The sequence below is a fragment of the Chelonoidis abingdonii genome, chromosome 5 (genome assembly GCF_003597395.2).
Source record: "Chelonoidis abingdonii isolate Lonesome George chromosome 5, CheloAbing_2.0, whole genome shotgun sequence".
NCBI lineage: Eukaryota > Metazoa > Chordata > Testudines > Testudinidae > Chelonoidis > Chelonoidis abingdonii.
In genome coordinates, this window is record NC_133773.1 from 25,330,607 (window position 1) to 25,349,136 (window position 18,530).

The 18,530-nt window shown below is 40.5% G+C and overlaps 1 protein-coding gene across 1 annotated transcript in view; it reads left to right on the forward strand.

Moving 5' to 3' along the window:
* GRID2 (glutamate ionotropic receptor delta type subunit 2) overlaps positions 1 to 12,663 on the forward strand; it is a 1,102,380-nt gene extending 1,089,717 nt beyond the window's left edge. The window contains exons 15-16 of the mRNA XM_075066158.1: positions 3,531 to 3,771; positions 10,392 to 12,663. Of these exons, the coding sequence (XP_074922259.1) occupies positions 3,531 to 3,771; positions 10,392 to 10,814 (664 nt within the window). The 3' untranslated portion in view covers positions 10,815 to 12,663. The remainder of the gene's footprint in view (positions 1 to 3,530; positions 3,772 to 10,391) is intronic.
* Positions 12,664 to 18,530: the final 5,867 nt, after the last annotated feature.

An 18,530-nucleotide genomic window follows, 5' to 3' on the forward strand; every position in this document is an offset into this window, starting at 1 on the left:
CTCTCCCAGGCTACACTTTTGGTGTTGGGCCCCCAGACGAGCAGCACAGAATGTGTCCCACTACTGTATCATTAAACGTAAAGGAATATAAACAAGGTGATTCTTATATCTTCTGAGCTACCTCTGCTGATTTCTAGCTGGAAATTCCTCTGTTGCCTCAGGGCCCTGAAGAGAGACAAACCTCTCTTCCTAAAACTCTGGGACTCATTAATGTGGGTTGGACCTCCAGAGTGACTACTTCAGGTGCATAGAGACATTAACTCACTGCTCAGGAAAATGCTCCTACATTGGATGCTGAAAACTCAATCTAGAGTCATTGCTGGGATTTAACATCCACACCTCCTAGAAAATAACCTACTACTAGTTCCAGGGAAAGGCACATAGTTATAGGTCCACTTTTGGAAGACACTGAAGGATTTGTATATGCTGAAACAAAGTTTCAGTAACTTCATTGGCACGATAAAGTGCTTGGCATTGGCATGTTGAAAAAAATCAAAATAATCTGCATATGGGACATGTTGTAAAGTACTGCTAAGGTAAACTTGTGATGCTTCCTAGGGCTACCCACAGTTGTGAGGCCCCATCTCCACCACCAGCCTTTAGGATGAGGAAGTCTTGTCTGTCTGTCATGAATCAGCTCCCAGAAACCACAAGCCTCTGACAGCACAAGCACTACCTTCCAGGTCTCTACAGTCCTTGCTCTCCCTCTCTACAGATTAGCTATAGCCCCACACCAACCCCCAAGTCCTCGAAGCGTTCCCCGTAGTGTCCATCCCCTTATCCTCTTTCATGAAGCAAACTTGCTGTCCATTTATTTCCTAGGTGAAGGATGCCAGGTTGTCATCTTAAGTCACAGGAATATACTAGCACAAACCTGTAAACAACCAGACAGATGAACGTTTCTTGTTTGATGGAAAACCTGTTTTTCACCTTTGCTGGCGACCAGTCCCTAGGCACAGATTTTAAGAACTGTGATACAGTAAGGCCAGAGGGCAGCAAGAAAGTGATAGATGGGAGATACATAAGTCTGAGGATGATCAGAGCCTTATTCCCTGAGGACTGAGGAGAGGTTACTACAGGTTAATTAGAGCACCTGGAGCCAATTAAGGCCCTGCCAGAGACCTAATAAAAAACCCTGCTTCAGTCAGACAGAGTGGGGGAAGGACAGCTGACTGTAGTTTGAAGGAGTACTGTTGTTAACCAGAGGAGCAGAGTACCAGGGGGACTCCGCAGGCAGAGAGGACTGAGAGGAACCCTGCTGACCGAGAGGGCGGAAAGCCCGTGAAGCTGATGGGGCCGGGTCCCTTTCCCTTTCCCACCAAGGCACTAATGGAGCTCTCAGAACTGCCCAAGAACAGGGGCAAAAGGCAGCACATGACCCATCACATGAAGAAAAAGCATGGGATCCACCATAATAGTGCTGGCCATCTGCTACAGAACATAATTTTCAGTGCATATATGTAACTCCTTGCACAATATCCATATATGCATTTTGTGATTATATTGATGACCATTGTGGCACTGGCTTTGATTTAAGACACCCTCTCATGAACTAGAATGTACATACCAGACCCACGAGATCCCTATAACCCCTATGCACCCCATCTGTGTCCCAATGCCAGTTAGCCCTAAGAAGTTTCTGGGCCACATCATACAATGTCCATTTTGTTTTATTGTATTATTAGAGGCTTCAGTTGGACTGTTGTGCATAGAGCATTTGCAGAATTAGGCCTATATGTTTTTTCTTTTTGATTTTGTACTAAAAAAAAAAAATCTTACTTGATGTAATGCCTGGTTTTGAATGAGAAAGTTCCAGCACTTTGCGTGTGTATGTGCTTTTGTTTTTTGCATAGTGTTTTTCAAATGACCATGCAACTGATTCGGTTTCCTACCAACATTACTAAGAAACACAGATCATTTGTGTAAGGGGGGAAAATTCCATTTTTTATCAGTTTTTAAAAATTTAATTACTGAATTATTTATTTTGGTTAATTAAAGATTCATTTGGATCAATAAACACACAAAAGATCCTCTCAAAATAAATGTCTCCCCTTTCAATTCACATCTCTCTTTCCATGGCAGGCCTGGCAAAATATATGGGCCTTGTAACTTATCCAGTAAATCCATGGTCTTTTAGAGCAGCGGTCTCAAACACGTGGTCTGTGGGGTTATTTCTTGCAGCCCGCCAAGTTCCTCACCCTGTACCCTATTCACCTCCCCCCAGCGCACCATGTCCCCGCTACTCCGCCTACCTCCCAGTGCTTTCCTGCCACCAAACAGCTGTTTGGCAGTGTTTAGGACTTTCGAGGAGGGAGGAGCGGGGACGAGGCGTGCTCAGGGGAAGAGGCAGAGAAGAGTTGGGGCCGGGATTTGGGGAAGGGATTGGAATAGGGCAGCGCTCCCCAACCTTTTTGGCTGGCGGGCGCCAGCTGAAGGACCACTGCGGTGGTGGAGTACCCGCCGAAATGCCGCTGAATTTCGGCGGCGATGCCTCTTGATGACGCCGCTTGCTGTTGACAAGCAATGTCATGGAGTTGCATCCCCACCGAAATTCGGGAGCAACGCCTCTCGATGTCACTTGTTGATGGCAAGCGGCGTCACCGCCAATATGCTGCTAAAATTCGGCGGCATTTCGGCGGATGCTCTCCCAGGGGCCAGGACGCGTTAGGGACCACTGGAATAGAGGCAGTGAGGGGGCGGAGTTGGGGCAGGGATTTTGGGGATGGGGCTGGAATGGGGGCAAGGAAGGGGTGGAAAGAGACGAGACAGAGGTGGTGCCTCTTGGAAGGTTTCAGTGATGTGGCCCTCGGGCCAATGTACTAGTCCTCATGTGGCTCTCATCATGATTTGAGTTTGAGACCCCTGTTTTAAAGCAAGGGTGGGAGAAAAGACCCTTCCTTGAAAGTCCCCTGCCACCAGCCACTTCCCATTTAACAGGAGTGGAGGTGTGTGAACTCAAGAGCCTTAACTGATTGCAGCTGCCACAGTTTCGCTCAGGGAGGAGAGGCTCTTGCTAAGGCAATGTGGACCCAAACTGCTAAGAACAGTCTTCAGTGGAATATTAAATGAACCTTCCAAACTAACTTTCCCTTTTTGAGTTAAATTTGCCAGGGCACAGTCTGGCATTGGTCCTTGCTTTGCAAAGCAAATTCTTTCTTTTCAAACTAATAAAGCCCAAAATATTTCTCTGTATGTAACAAGCCCAAATTACAGAAATTGGCTAGCAAGAAAAAGAAATATGCTATTCTGTATTTGAAATGCAATCAGAAATATACGTAACTTCCACTGAGGGTAATTAAAAGAAGAAAAATAAATACAGGGGGTGGGCACCATGCCCAGTATTCCAGCCAAGAAACTTCCTCTTCTGGCTTATTAGTCATCCCTTGTGAACTCATCTGTTTTGCCATCCACATGCATAGGATGGAATAGTGGTATGGTCACGTTCTCAACCACTTCTCTGCTTTCAGTTGTGCAAATGTAAGCTTCAGTTGTCATTGACATAACCAGTGATTCTGTACTTTCTCCCCAAGGATTTTAGAACTTCAGCAAAATGGAGACATGGATATACTGAAGCATAAATGGTGGCCAAAGAATGGTCAGTGTGACCTATACTCATCAGTGGATACCAAACAGAAAGGAGGCGCCCTGGACATAAAGAGCTTTGCAGGGGTGTTTTGTATCCTGGCTGCTGGGATTGTCCTCTCCTGTTTCATTGCAATGCTGGAAACATGGTGGAATAAAAGGAAAGGCTCCCGGGTTCCATCAAAAGAGGTATAGGACCCTTTCATTTATTGTGGAATATCTTCATGCTATCTGCATACTGTTGTCTTGAATTTATAGCACTAAAGGGGGAAGGGAAACATAGGTTCTGAAATAGTTCCACAGCTTTCTGATTTGTAAGATGAGCAAGGTCACTGAAAACCTGTATTGCGAAATCTGACTCTCCTTTTTAGAAGAGCCAGAAAGAAATGAAAAAAGAGAATAAATTCTATATACTGGTGGTGTGTGGCAGGGAACTGTTCTCAATGGAAAACAACAATTAGTAGTAGAATACTATGTTAGTAATACATCAGTAATTAGTACATTATGCCTGCTATTGTGGATCAGCTCCAGGTTTTGCCAATGAGTTTGAAAGGTCTCTTTCACTCCGGCATTCAAAACATGCCCCCCAAATGCAATAGCTCAGACTTTCAAAAACAGGTTACCAAAGCTAAACTACTGAATCCATATTTAGGCTCCTAAATGAACTTGGTATGATTTTTGGAGGTGCAGAGGACCTGCACTCCTATTTGCTTCTGTTCTCAATATCTTCCCGAAGTCAGAAAACCAGGCCAGATTTTTTAGAAACCTGAAAATGGACAGCTATTTTTTAACATCTTGGTCAGGGAATTCTAAAATGCCAAGGACTACAGACCACTGATTTTAGGGAGAGAGACGCCATTTTATAGCAATCCAGGATGCTTGACAAGTTACAGTGCATCACCACCAATTACACTTTTTCTATCTACATAGCCATAGACACCTGTTGTAGGATATTGCTTTGACTTTGTGTGTGATGGTTTTGCCATTATCTGCAATTTCACCAATATTGTGCCTGCCAATCTTATGCTGTATAATCAGAAATAATTATACTCACTAATTACAGCACTGATCTTTGAATTTTTAAAATCTTTTGCTTAATGTTTTAGTTCTGAGATTTTTATTTTTTTTAAACTTCTGGCAAGTACTGTTGTTAAAAAGGAAAACTCTCTCTTCTCTTTAAACTGGGTTCCTCTGAAATAGGAAACTCTCAGTTAAAACCAGTAAATGCTTAAATAGCAAAATGTACCAAATTGTCACTTAGCACGAACTTTCAGAAACTTCACAATGATACTTAGTGTGTTGTGTGCGTGTGTGTATTTCAAATAATAGAAGTCAGGAAATTCAAAGTTATCATTGCCTCAGCTGCTATAAGTTGGCCTCCTTGTACTTTTTAATATTGTTTACTAGCTTGCTCTTAAATTTATGTCTTAAAGTTGATGTGAAAAGCTTGACTCAAAACTGAATTAAGTATGAAAATAAGAGCTGAATGTCCCAATTATCCCATCTATGAGGCTCATTCAAAGAATTACATCTTAACTAACATTCTTAACATTCATTTTAGCTTCCATGAAATCCATTGGCTCTTCCAGGCCACTAGTCCAGAATTAGGGGTCATGTTGGGACAGTTTGTGGTCAGCAAGCCAGCTCTTTTTTGCTGATGGCTGCCATCTTGTGCTCCAGAATCCAAGCATTTATACTGAAAAATAATTGTCCTATGGTTGCGAAAATATGGTTGACAGTCATAAACCAGAAGTAACCCATTCAATGATGTCTGCCTGAGTCTACAGACGGCTTTAAACAAAAGCTCTGAGAACTCTTCCCATTAATCTGAATGGAATGTTGACTCTAAAGCCTGATGATAATTTAAATGTGAACACTGCTGAATATTTCACTACTCATCAAAACACACGAGAGAGAAAAAGGAATGACCATATTATGGGGATATGCACAATCTTACTGTGAGTCCAGAGGTTGGGTTGTAGGCAGAGCCAGGAAGAATACCATTTATTTATTTTTTCCAGTCTGACCCTGTAGTAAACGTCTGTCTCAAATCTGGACTTAGAGTTCAACATCTGAGTGTTTACTGTGAACCTCCCCCAAGCTTATACCCAGCTTGGATCTTATCTCGCTGCACCAGTACAGATATAGCGCTGCCTGCTCCTCTGGTCCCCCAGATTTCCCTGGAAAACACCCCCCAAGACCAGACCTGGTCTCCTATCTCACCCCCAGCTCCCCCACTTTCTGGGTGAGCCTGGGCGATGCAACTTCTACCTTGAATACAAACCGGAAGGCAAGTTCGACTTCCCCGAGTCGCTATCATTAGTCAGCTCACACAAGAGATTCCCCTCCTTGTCCATGTAGCCTTTTCCCGCCCTGGACAATAGGAAGTAAGACACAGAGTTTGGGCTTTTCCCTCCCCCCTCGCCTGTCACCATATAACACGAGCTCTGGCACAGAGATCTCTCGCCCTCTGCCTCACTAGGAAAAAAATTCACAAGTTTAAAAAGAAAACTTATAATAAAGAAAAAGACAATACACACATAATACTGCATTAAGGATCATACAGGCTCTTGCCTCTATAAGAAAATATGAATAAAACAGTCTGATTTAAAATAGCCCATTAAACCAGTCCAGCAACAGTACACACAACATGTAGTACAAGTCAAAGACATCAAGCCGATTCTTTGTTCCTTTATGTTCACAGATGGTTTTAGAGCAATTGGTGAAAAGATGGAGTCAGAAGTAAAAGCTGGTTTACTCACAGGCCGAGGAAAACAAAAAAAACCCACGTTCCAGTCCCCTCCCAGACTCTTGAAAAAAATCAGGTCGTGATTGCGTCTCTGGTCAGGTGTTTGGTTCCCTTATACAGGTAAATAAGAAATTCACCCTTACCTATCTACTATGACAGACCCATTTATAGCAGAATCAGCAGCAATATGAGAGCCTTCAAGGTTCAGCTAAGTCCAGTAGAGCTGTGTGAATCTTTTAACTGAATATTTTGGTGAAATATCAGAAGATTCAGCAAAGGAGAATTTACAATTAACTTCAATCTAATAGTTCAGTACTTAACAAAAAATAACTTGAACATTTCAAAGAACTTTTTATTCAAACAACTTTTATAAATAAATAAGGGAAATTTTGAAATGAAGTCAAAAATGTTCAAATGGGCTAAACAGAAGAGACATATGTTTCAATTTTTTGAAAATAAAATTTTTTGAACATCACAAAAAATTTGAAAGATTGTTGTTCGAGTTCAAAATCAAACATTTTTTTCAATTTATTATGAATTGCAGCAGACACAAAAAAAATTATTCCCTGGCTCAAGTGCATATTTCTCAGCGATGTAATTTTAAACATTGCTTGGATTTGCTATTTAAATTTTTTAGTATTATAAAAGTTTTTCTAAATTTCAAAATTAGAAAACCGAGAGACTTAGAAACCAGTGCCAGAGTGAGTTCATTGAAGTCTGATTTTTACTATTGGATGAAGCTCTGGTATCAGTCGGACTCTCCATGGCTGTTACTTGTCATAAACAGATAGCTAAGGTTAATGTTCTTCTTCTGTTAAACGGTTAACAAAGGGACACCAACCTCCTGCACAGAGACCAATAGAACCGGTTTTCAAGTGAGGCGAGGGAACTTCTGGGTTGTGTTGTTGTCTTTGTCTGTCTGTTTTGTTTCTCCGCTATGAGGAGAGCTTTTTTTTTTTCTATTTCCAGCTTCCTTTCACCCTCGTTCCAAGTTGTGAGTACAAAGAAGAGAAAGCAATAGGTTTATGATTGATACTAATGTGTGGAGTTGCATGAATTGTTAAATTGATATACTCTTTTAATAAGCTGATTATTCATATTTTTTTAAGCATCAGCCTGTGTTATTGTATCTTGATGCAAGTGATAATCATGTGTTTTCTTCTTTTTATATTAAAGTTTTCTTTTTTAAATGTTGCGTTTTTTTCCTAGTTAAGGCAAGGATGGATTCTGTGCAGAGTACTGTCCTCTCAGGAAAGGGGAGGGGGAGAAAAGGCGGGGGAAGGTAAATCGTGCCTCTCATGTTGTGTTTTCAAGGGAGTTAAGCAGCGGAAATCTCCTAGTATCCCCAGGGCGGGAATATCTGGGAGGAAGGAAGTGCGTTATTTTCCTTTGTTGGAGGCTCAGAGCATCTGAGTCTTGCGGGATCCCCAGGGAAAGGTTTGGGGAGACCAGAGAGTTTATCAGGTACTCAGAATCCTGATTGGTGGCAGCGAGATAAGATCCAAGCTGGTAATTAAGCTTGGAGGTTCATGCTAAGCACCCAGATTTGGGACAGAGGCTTATTACAGTTACCATAGCACATGAGCACCTCCTCGTTATTTAAGAACAGACAACCTTTCTCCATCATCTTCCTCAGCCTATAGGAGAAATAGTTTTATTAGTATCATTGGTTTTATCTTTGGTTCGGTGGGTGTGGTGTATGTCTATGGACAGGTCTGTGCATGCATAAATTATAGAGGGAAAGTCAATCCCACATTTAGTTGTCTCAGTAGTGAGGTCTGTGGTACTTTTTTATCTCTTAGGGGAGTGAGTTCTGTAGGCTTAGGCTACAGCACAAGCTCTGGGACTCTCCCACCTCGCAAGGTCCTAGAGTCTGGTCTCCAGCAGAAGCCTGGACGTCTACACTAGAATTAGACAGTTCCTTAGCCCAAGCCCTGTGAGCCTGAGTCAGCTGGCACAGGCCAGCGGCGGGTGTCTAATTGCAGTGTAGACATACCCTCAGAGTCTCACAACTGTCACAGTAGGTCCTGGTCAAAGAAGGAAAAGTGGTCTCTCAAGTACCATGGACCATGAATAACAGAACGCAGACCTTGAACTGGACTCAGTATTCAGTACAGAGAGATTTGATGACCAGCGTTGCTAAGCAGATGGGCTGTCACATGTTTACTATGTGGATCTTTTTCAGGGGGCCTGGGTTCATTCCTAAACACAGTGATCTAAACCTCACTGACACTGGAGTCTTTCCAGTGACCTTTGAATCACATCTACAATTAGTTGCAGTAATCAAGCCTGCAAGTCAAAAATGCTCCACTATGGCCCATGCTGTTGTTATTTCCGGTATCTCTGACATCCTAGAATGATGCATTGTGATACTTCTCTATTTGGTCTGGAAGAGTCAGTAGATTTCATGGAAACGAAAGTGAATTTTGAGAAGGTTAGTTAAAATTTCATTCTGTGATGAATAAGCTCCACAGCCTGATTAGTGGGGACATTCCTTGCATATGTGAGTTATGCTTTGCAGTTCAGTATTAATATGTGGCCTACAGGGTGATTTACAGTTACTTTGGGGCCTATAGCTTTGTATCTTTTTACTTTTGTGCATTTAAATTCTCTGCTATAACACTGGCATAACATTTTTTAATTGGTTTCAGAGTAGCAGCCATGTTAATCTGTATCCGCAAAAAGAACAGGAATACTTGTGGCACCTTAGAGACTAACAAATTTATTTGAGCATAAGCTTTTGTTGGCTACAGCTCACTTCTTCGGATGTTAGTCTCTAAGACCAAGTAGAGAAGTATCACAATGCATCATTCTAGGATGTCAGAGATACCAGAAATGCATCCGAAGAAGTGGGCTGTAGCCCACAAAATCTTATGCTCAAATAAATTTGTTAGTCTCTAAGGTGCCACAAGTACTCCTATTTTTTAATTGAATTTCTTTGGGCTAGTTAAAGGAAGAAAAAGGGCAAGCATAGGAGGGTGTGATCACACACCAAAATAAGTACAATGGATCTCATTCTCCTTTTACCTGCACCAGTGTGATTCCACCGGAGTCAATGGAGTTGCTCCACTGTAACTAGGAGGAGAATCAAAGCCACTGTTGGAATTACAATTAAAAATCATCTTCTGTATCCTCTTCTGGTACATTGCAAATGAGCCACCAGTAACTACCCCCTCCCCAAAATAAATGGTTTGGAAGTTCAGCTTTATTCTATTTCAGCTAATAAATAGAAAAATCAATCTAAGCCCGGCCAGAATTAAGGCTGATGAAGAGGATATTACTATTCTTCCAAGGCTCCCATGTGAAGCTCACATTTAGTTATCAGTATGGAGTTCAAGAAAAGCTGGTATCGCCCCAGCTATCTGAGTTTACACTTCATCCTCATTATATGAAGCTGATTGTTACCAAACTGTCATTAATCTAAATCACACATATCCTGGCTCTAAACGTGCACTTTCATGATAGGCATCTATTTGTAGCACCTACAGCTTAGTACTTAAGATGCTGGGTTTGAAAATAGATGCATTATAAGGTTAAAGAGCACTTGTGTTCCTTCTAATCCAGTCAGCATCAGTCAGTTGGAAAGATTTAACACTGATGTTTCTACCTGACCTCAGCTGTTGTAAATTAGCACAAAGCACGGGTGGCAGGTATCCTAGGCACGGGGAGACTGTGCCTCCTGAAACTGCCTAGCATGGCCCTGCCCCTAGGTTCCCCCCTGCAGTTCCCAGCACTCTGCAATGGCCGAGGCTAGCCAGCCTGCCTCCCACAGGGACTCGGGGCAGCTGGCGCTGGGCTGGGGGCTGTGGTGGGGGTTCTCTGGGCTCCTGCGGGGAAGGGGGCAAAAGGAAAGGAGGGGGGCGGGGCCTCAGGCACAAGGGGAAGGGCCAGGGACTAGCCTCCCCCAACAGCCAGGTCACTGGCCGCCTGTGGCACAAAGTTTAGTTAAAGTTAGACTAAGTTTTAGTCCAATTTCCTGGGCAGTTCAGGTTCTGCTGTAAAGATTCAGTCCAGCAAAAAACAGCAACAATAAATGACCCGTCTTCTTTTTCTTTCCCAGGATGACAAGGAAATTGACCTGGAACATCTTCATAGACGTGTTAACAGCCTCTGCACAGATGACGACAGCCCCCATAAACAATTTTCAACCTCATCAATTGATTTGACCCCACTGGACATTGACACGTTGCCCACACGCCAAGCACTGGAGCAAATCAGTGACTTCAGGAACACTCATATCACCACGACAACCTTCATACCAGAACAGATCCAGACTCTTAGCCGTACGCTGTCAGCTAAAGCTGCTTCTGGTTTCTCCTTTGGCAACATGCCTGAGCACCGAACTGGCCCTTTTAGGCACAGGGCACCTAACGGGGGCTTTTTCAGAAGTCCTATCAAAACAATGTCATCTATCCCATACCAACCAACTCCTACTCTGGGGCTCAATATCGGTAATGACCCAGATCGAGGCACCTCCATATGAGCTTCAGACCAAGCTTCTTCATTGTTTCTTTTTAGGACTCCCTTTGCAAGGAGCAGCTGTAATATTATGGGACTAACATGGATGTAACTTTTAAAAAAAAAAAAAATCAGGATTCTTAGTAACAACTCACTATTTCTCCTCCTGTCCCCTGCTTTCTCTGTCTCCTCCTCTCTTCTCTTGTCACCTGTTTCTTTGAAAAAAAAATCCCACTAGTTTTATATTAGTACACTTTTCATATACTTTAAGTATAAGAAATGTGCACTGAATATGGATAAAAGATAGAGGGTTATTTCACAGAAGGGCGTTTGTATCTCCCCTCTTTCCCCATTTTTTATATAATTGCAATAACTTCAATCCTTTACATTTGTTCTGCTGCATCCATTCAGTGCTCCGCTGCTGTTGTGTGTCCTTTTAACTGTGGACCAAAGGCAAACCCTGCAGTAAAATAAAAACAAATTGAAAAAAAAGGAAAAAAACATTCAGGCCACATAATATGAGAATGCAATTTTGTAGGATTACAAAAAGCCATTACTATGCCAGGAAAGACTACAGTTAAATCTACTTTTGCACTGCAACAGTGCATATGACCTTTATGTGATTGTACAGTGTTAAAAGTTTTTCTTATGTACAGTAAACTGTATCATATGGCAGAGGCCTCTGTTGTGAAATAAATTAGTATCACATAAATATATATACATATGTATGTGTGTATATATATCTATAAAATGGCAGCCGTTGCTATTGCAATTCATTTAATAATGCTTTAGTAAAAATGTGTTGTATACGGGAAAGCTATACAGTGCAGGGGGTCTTTTTGTTTAGAAAAGAGATTGGCTTTAATATTATTCTGACTTGTATTGTTTGCCAACAGACCTTATTTTATACTTTTTTATTAGAACATCCGGGTTAATTTAATGTTTGTACCCAGATGTAACTCATTTGATTAGATTTTGCATTGGCTATTCAGCAGTGTATAAGGCTAAACTTGGTAATTTTACTTTTTAATTAATTTAACCAATGGAAAACTCTCTTAGGTAAACCACATCCATGGATAACTAATTCAGCTCTAGAGAAGTTTAAATGTAGATCATAGAAGGTTAAGAAATTCTTTTCCAAATCAGTACCATCAATCAATACAATAATGGTGTTACTGGGACAAAAAAGACTTGAGAAATATTGATGTGGCCTTAAATAGAGTCATATTATGCTAAGAAAAAAAATGGATTGAGCTATTATTTTAACCCTTACTTTATTCATTTATATTTAGGGGAGCTGTGTAATTTTTATATTGGTGCCAGCTGTATAGAAAGACAAAAGAACAGCAATGAGAGCAAAAACAGTGCCTGCTTTGGCACAGGCTTCTTAAAGTAACACTCTTATCTGTTAGAAATGTAGAATGAGCTTTCAGTTTGTAATCCTTAAAATCAGAAATGTCGTTAAGTAGAAAACAAGCAACTTATCCCATGTTGAGTTCTTTGTTTTTGTTAGTTTGTGTTTTTGGTTTTTTACGCAACCGTACACTTATGTTAACCTAACCCATTCTATGGCTAGAACTGATATAGGAATCAGCCTATGTGATTTGCTTTAGGGGAAATTAAAAGGTATATTCTTCAGCTCTATTCTATTTTGATGCTAATTCTGTTCTGGAGGAGCATCTTGTACTGTCAATGTTTTTGTACTAAATCTTCAAATATTGTCTACTGTGTAAGGCAGAACAATTTCTTATCATGCAAATGGCCATTTTGTTTCCAGGGTTGCAAGTCTAAAAGCATGCACAACTTGTTTCCCCTTGTAACATTCATGAACTCATACATGACTCTGATTTCAAAAAAAAAGAGAAAGAAAGAAATTTCTTTACAAGCTACGTAGGGACATACCAGATGTTGCAGTGATTTTAGCTATAAACAAACTGTTAACCATGTACACTATTTAAAATAGGCCTATTTTGATGTGTTGCCTATTATACAAATACACAACACTTTTTGAAGGCCTCAGTTACAAGTGGCAGAGCTTTCTGTGTATAATTTGTCTAAATAATTTGTCTAATAAAATTGTTTTCTAAACTTGCTTTTCCTCCTATTTGTCCTAAATAACATGGAAATGTCAAACTGCGTCTGCATCCTTCAATTTAAGGTGTGCATTATTTAACATTTATATTGTGGTAACCTATAGAACACAAGAAAGTGGAGGTCCCATTGGGCCTATGAGATTCTATGCTGTGTCTTAGCGCATTGGGAGGGAGGACTAAGGTGGCTTTAAGCAGTCCCTGGTGTAATTCAGACAGCCCTGGGGTCTCTCTAACTTATGGCAGCAGAGCTGCCCAAAATCTTTACAGAACTACATTCTGAGGCCCTGCCTCAGGACACCTCTTATCCACCATACCTGCTATACCAGGGCTTTTGTGGAGACCTTCAAAAAGCAGCCTGTGACTGTCTTCTTCAGTTCCATCACTGAGGAAATTCTCTCCCGGCTGGATCCAGAACTTCGTAGAACTTCTTTAGCCCCTTCACCTGGTGTAAAGGGCTGGAGCAGGAATGAGTCTCACCTTTGGTGTTGTATTTAAATATGTAAGATGTACTGGGGGGAAAAAAAGCAACCATCCTTTAAAGCAAGAACTGTAAGTACTAGAGCCTATGCCTTTCATCATATCCCCTGTAGAATTCTCCTGGAAATTAGTGTGAGATTGACAGGGACGTCAAGTTTAGACCTAAACTAAATTCTCCGGTACATTCAGAAGCACTCAGTATCTGACTTAACTCAATCTCAGCCTAGAAGTTCTAGAAACTTTCTTGATATATGGCCTATTTTATTCTGTTGATCTATTTTTATAGGACCAGATTCTGCCTCCTTATTTAAAATGAAATCATAACTTACTCTGTGAGTAGCCATATGCCTATGTCCTTATGAGTACAAGTGGCAAAATATGCCCCTTAGTTAATTACAGTATTCTCGATCTTTATTCGTTTGGGTTGCATATTTTCAGTACTATCTTAAACTAATGGCCAAATTGATATTAATTCCTTTAGTATTTACTCTAATATCAGTTATGATGTAGTCACTTAGGAGCACCCAAATTAATACCAAGTTTTCTATTGGATTGTTCACAACACTTCAGCTTTCATTAAATGAACTATGATTTTAAAGTGGTGCTAGCGTTTCATACATTCAGTCAGCCAGCATTAATGTTATATGGGACAGGGTGTTTTAATTTTCAAATAAATGTCATGCTATCCCAACTCATTCCACCTTGTGAGAATTTCAAAAGCTAAGGTTTGATTTAAAGCCCTGTAAAAGAGAAAACTGATTTGGTGAAAGTTACTTAGTGCTTTTCTTTTAAAACATAACTAAGAGATAAGTTACATAGCTCCATCTAAAAGAAAAGCAATGGGCAAACTGAGGCCCTCATCTTACAAACACGTATGCACATTACACTCATTGGGGGTTAGTCACAAGTACAGTTATTTGCATAAGTATTTGCAGGATTAGGGCCTGAATTAGTCATTTCTCTAAGATAAACATGAATGCTTGAAATTTGTTGTGCTCCAGTCTGCACTAGATCATTTCTCTTGCATTTCATGGGTATCCTGTTCCCATCATTTATACTCATTGAAAGTAGCAAGGCAATAAAAACACTTAAAAGCTAGGTAATTCTAAAATAACTCTGCCAGTCAGGGTATATATTGCAGGAGGGGGAAACAAATCCTGCAAACCTCTCTCCTTCCTTTCAAAACAATGTGATACAAATTTTACTCTGGACTATTGACAAGTGTTTAAATTATTGCAACTCCATTGAAAATAGAAATGATTCTTCAAGAAAACATGAGTTGCTTATAGAGTAATTCCAATAACCCAACCAACTGAACATATCCCAAATAGAACATCTATCTAGAATGCTTTGTGGGTTAAACTATGGTGGTTAAATACAGTTGTTACAGGCAGAGTTCACTGTTTCCCTGATCAATATGGAAAAGCTTTTTTTCTTTCTCTCCAGAGAACCACATTATAAAAGGATCCTAGAGACTAAGAGGGGAGTAACTACAGTATAGCTCTCACAACAAAACAAAAAAAGTACCCATGCAAATCAAGAAAAGGTGGGGGCTACCATGGGGTCTACTATAGTGTGGTCAGGGCCAATGTTTCTGTGGTCATCTCTTTTCTAATGGAAATGCTAATTTTACATCATTGACTACTTCAGATCTATTATGAAATATTTTCTCAGTCTTCCATGCTTACTTGGGATACTGTAAAGCAGGAAGAATTATAAGCACATCTTTCCATGCCAGAACTCCCACTGTACGCAGAGCAATGCATAGTCCAAAACTGCACTATTTGCTAGGGTTGCTTTAATTTCGTACAGGTGTGCAAAGTGGACGACCTTTAAAAGTAAAACATACTTTTCCTTAGCTGTAAGCTTTCCTGATCCAGGATAATGTATAAAGGCCTCAAAACAACAACTGAATCACAACCAACATTCAGATTATTCCCCTTGTTAATACTACAGTAAACCCAGATCGCTAGGTTTCTTAATCTTGTGTGCAGGATTTTTAAACATTTTAGTAAAATAGCTGTCTGTAAGAATGGGTCATATCAGAGTTTTCTGAGTAACAGGGTGAAGTGCATGTATGCATTCACAATGCAAATCAAGACTGGCTGGTTTAAACCAAATTATTTTAGGCTGTGATCTTGTCATATTTCATCAGATAAACCAGATTACTGTTTGTGAGGCTGATTAATATCCTATGGAATCCCTAAGTCTGAACCAATGCCCTAAAATTAGAGAGCAATGAAGTCATCTCACAGACAAGGAATAAAATCAGTATCTACCTAGGGTCTCATCTGCCACCCCCCCCCCCCCAATTACCATAGTATTGCACCTGAAATTCTCTACTTGACACCCTTGTGAGGTAGGGAAATATTACGTCCACTTTACACATGGAAGAATGAGATACAAAAAGATTAAGTAATTTGCCCCAGGTCACATAATAAGTGTGTGGCAGAGCCTAGAAGTCAACCTAGGCCTCCTAAGTCCAGTGCTTTAACACTCTTTCCGCTCTGAGTACTTGTGAGAATTGAAAAGCTCATGGCATGTTCCACAAGCATGTTGATTACCTGGGCACACTGCAATCTCAACTTCATCCAGAAAAGTGAGTTACTGTGGGTGAAGTTCAGCACTGTGAAGAGACTTGCACCACTTAAGAGCCAGGCCATATTACCATGTCCACATGGCGCCAAGTGGAGCCCACTATTGCCCCAGAGGAACCTGTGATACTAAGGAGAGTGGGGAAGCCCAGCCAGGAACCAGAACTTGTGCTGGGGGCACAGCTTCCTTGCAGGCAGCACTGGTCTCCATTGGCTCCCTGGAGAGCTGCCCCGTTTGGCCGCGGCCCTGCACCATTTCTGTGGCAGGGAAATCACATATGTATGAGCACACTTCAGTGGGACACTGCTAATGATGAGATCATGATTTTTAACCAGGAAAAAGGGACACGCTAGCCCTTTATTCTCATAAAATACAAAGAAATGTGTATTTCATCAAAGAGGAAAAGAACTTAATTCTGACCTATGGCTTGTTGGGTGATTTCAGTAGGAGGGATTCTTTTTTTCTAATGTATTGGTTTTATGCCCTTGGTGTTTAAATATTTTAAGTGATACTGTTGGGGGAAAGTGTCAGGCAACACATTTATCAAGTAGCAGTATTATTTTTTGTGATTGTAGCATTTGTAGCTGCTGTTTCTTGAGTTTGAAATTGTATACATAATGTAATGAGAAAGTGCATAGCATTAGCAATGTATGGAACCATCTCTGCATGTATTTGCATTTGTGGCTGCTCAAAATGGGAAATTCATATGTATATATTATGATAGCCATGTTTCTTTTGCAGAAAGGTTTATTTTTTCCTTTTCATCTTTTAAGATTACTGATGAAAGAGTACTATTTATTTTGGGTCAGAGTTAAGTGTTAGGCTTTGTGATGAAATATACATTTCTTTCCATTTGGAAAAAAAAGCTTTGTGGACAGTGTAAGATTTTATGATGTCTTCAACTATTTATTTACTTTAAGTGCTTGGATTTTGTAAAAGATGTAATGAGTAACTACATTGTAGTCACTTAGCAATTTAAATTGTTTTTTCTTTTGCTTCTCGAACATCCAATTGTTTTTTGTCTTTTGTGTAGCTAAATGAATATACAGGGCCTGGATCACCATGATCTGCCTCCAGTTTCATGCTGGTGTAACTCCATTAAAATCAACACATTTAGCTTGGTATGCTACTGGGCATATATTCATTTACAGCTGAAATAATGCAGTGGCAAATCAAACCCACTTTGCACAATATTAAATACAGGAGGGTGGGTAAGTAAGTCACACCCGGTGATCAAATTAAAGGAGTAAGTTGCACTAGAGGGGAGGGATAGCTCAGTGGTTTGAGCACTGACCTGCTAAACCCAGGGATGTAAATTCAATCCTTGAGGAGGCCATTTAGGGATCGGGGGCAAAAAAAAATATTTGGAGATTGGTCCTGCTTTGAGCAGGGAGTTGGACTAGATAACCTCCTGATATTCTATTATTCTAATCAAGCTAATAATATCACCGGCATAAACCTGGCTCATTAAATGTGTATCTAACAAGCTACATATTTTCACTATGTGGTAGTTAATCCCACAGATGTACACAGTACAACTTTCAAGATAAAAAAAGGTCTAGTTTGAGTTAAACAACCAGAACACAGATCTCTTGGTTCCCCCAGTCAATTACTAATCCAAGGCCACAATGCCACTCAGCCAAGTCAATAGAACTCCCTGTGCTTAAGTAACCTCATCTGAAAAAGTGTGGCTTACACATACACAGAGCTTGAGTGAGTGTTAGGTCAAGCCCTGCATGAGGGGCTGCACACAGCTGGCCCTGACCACACTTCCCTTTTGCTCCAGAAAAGAAGTAATTTACTGCAGCCAATGCTCCCTCTTCCCCACCTGCTCAAACACATAGTAATTCAGCTAAAACTCCCACGGAGCTGAGGGAGTGGAAGATGGACCTTATGCTACTACATGGATAGGATAAAGCCAATTATAATCTGGCCCATAATATATATTTTTTTCCACCTATAGATGTCAAAGTGCATTAGAAAGATGGGGTAAGTATTATTAGCTACTGCCTCTCCAAAATAGCCCTGAGGGATCATGATATCTTGAACTGAAACCAATCAGTGATCCAGCACTAAATATAACCCATCCTGCATCTCAGGCCTATGAAACTGGGGAGGAAAGCTCTGCCTTTGTAGCATGTGGAATTTTTTTTTATTTTTTTTTAATGACAGCTGTTTGAATGTTCCATGGATTTGGAATAGTAGATTAAGTCTTGGTGGGGATGAATCGGTGGACACAGTGCAGGTGAGGTGGTCAAAGATCAATGCACTTATCACATGGCTCTGTAATGTACAATATTTTTCACATTCACCTATGCTGTGTGCAGGAGTGTATACATAGTCTGCAAAATAATTTGAGAAACCTTTGGATGAAAGGGGTTATATAAATATTAGAGGATGGATTTTAAAGAGTACTCAATATTGGACTAGATCTGCTCTCACTGAAGTCAAAAGTAAAACATCCATTAATTTCTATGGGAGTAAAACCAACACTGCACTTATGAAAATCTCACTCAGGAATATTAATTTGCCATTTACTAGCCTTAATATTTCAGTCTGACAATTTTCTCTTTTGG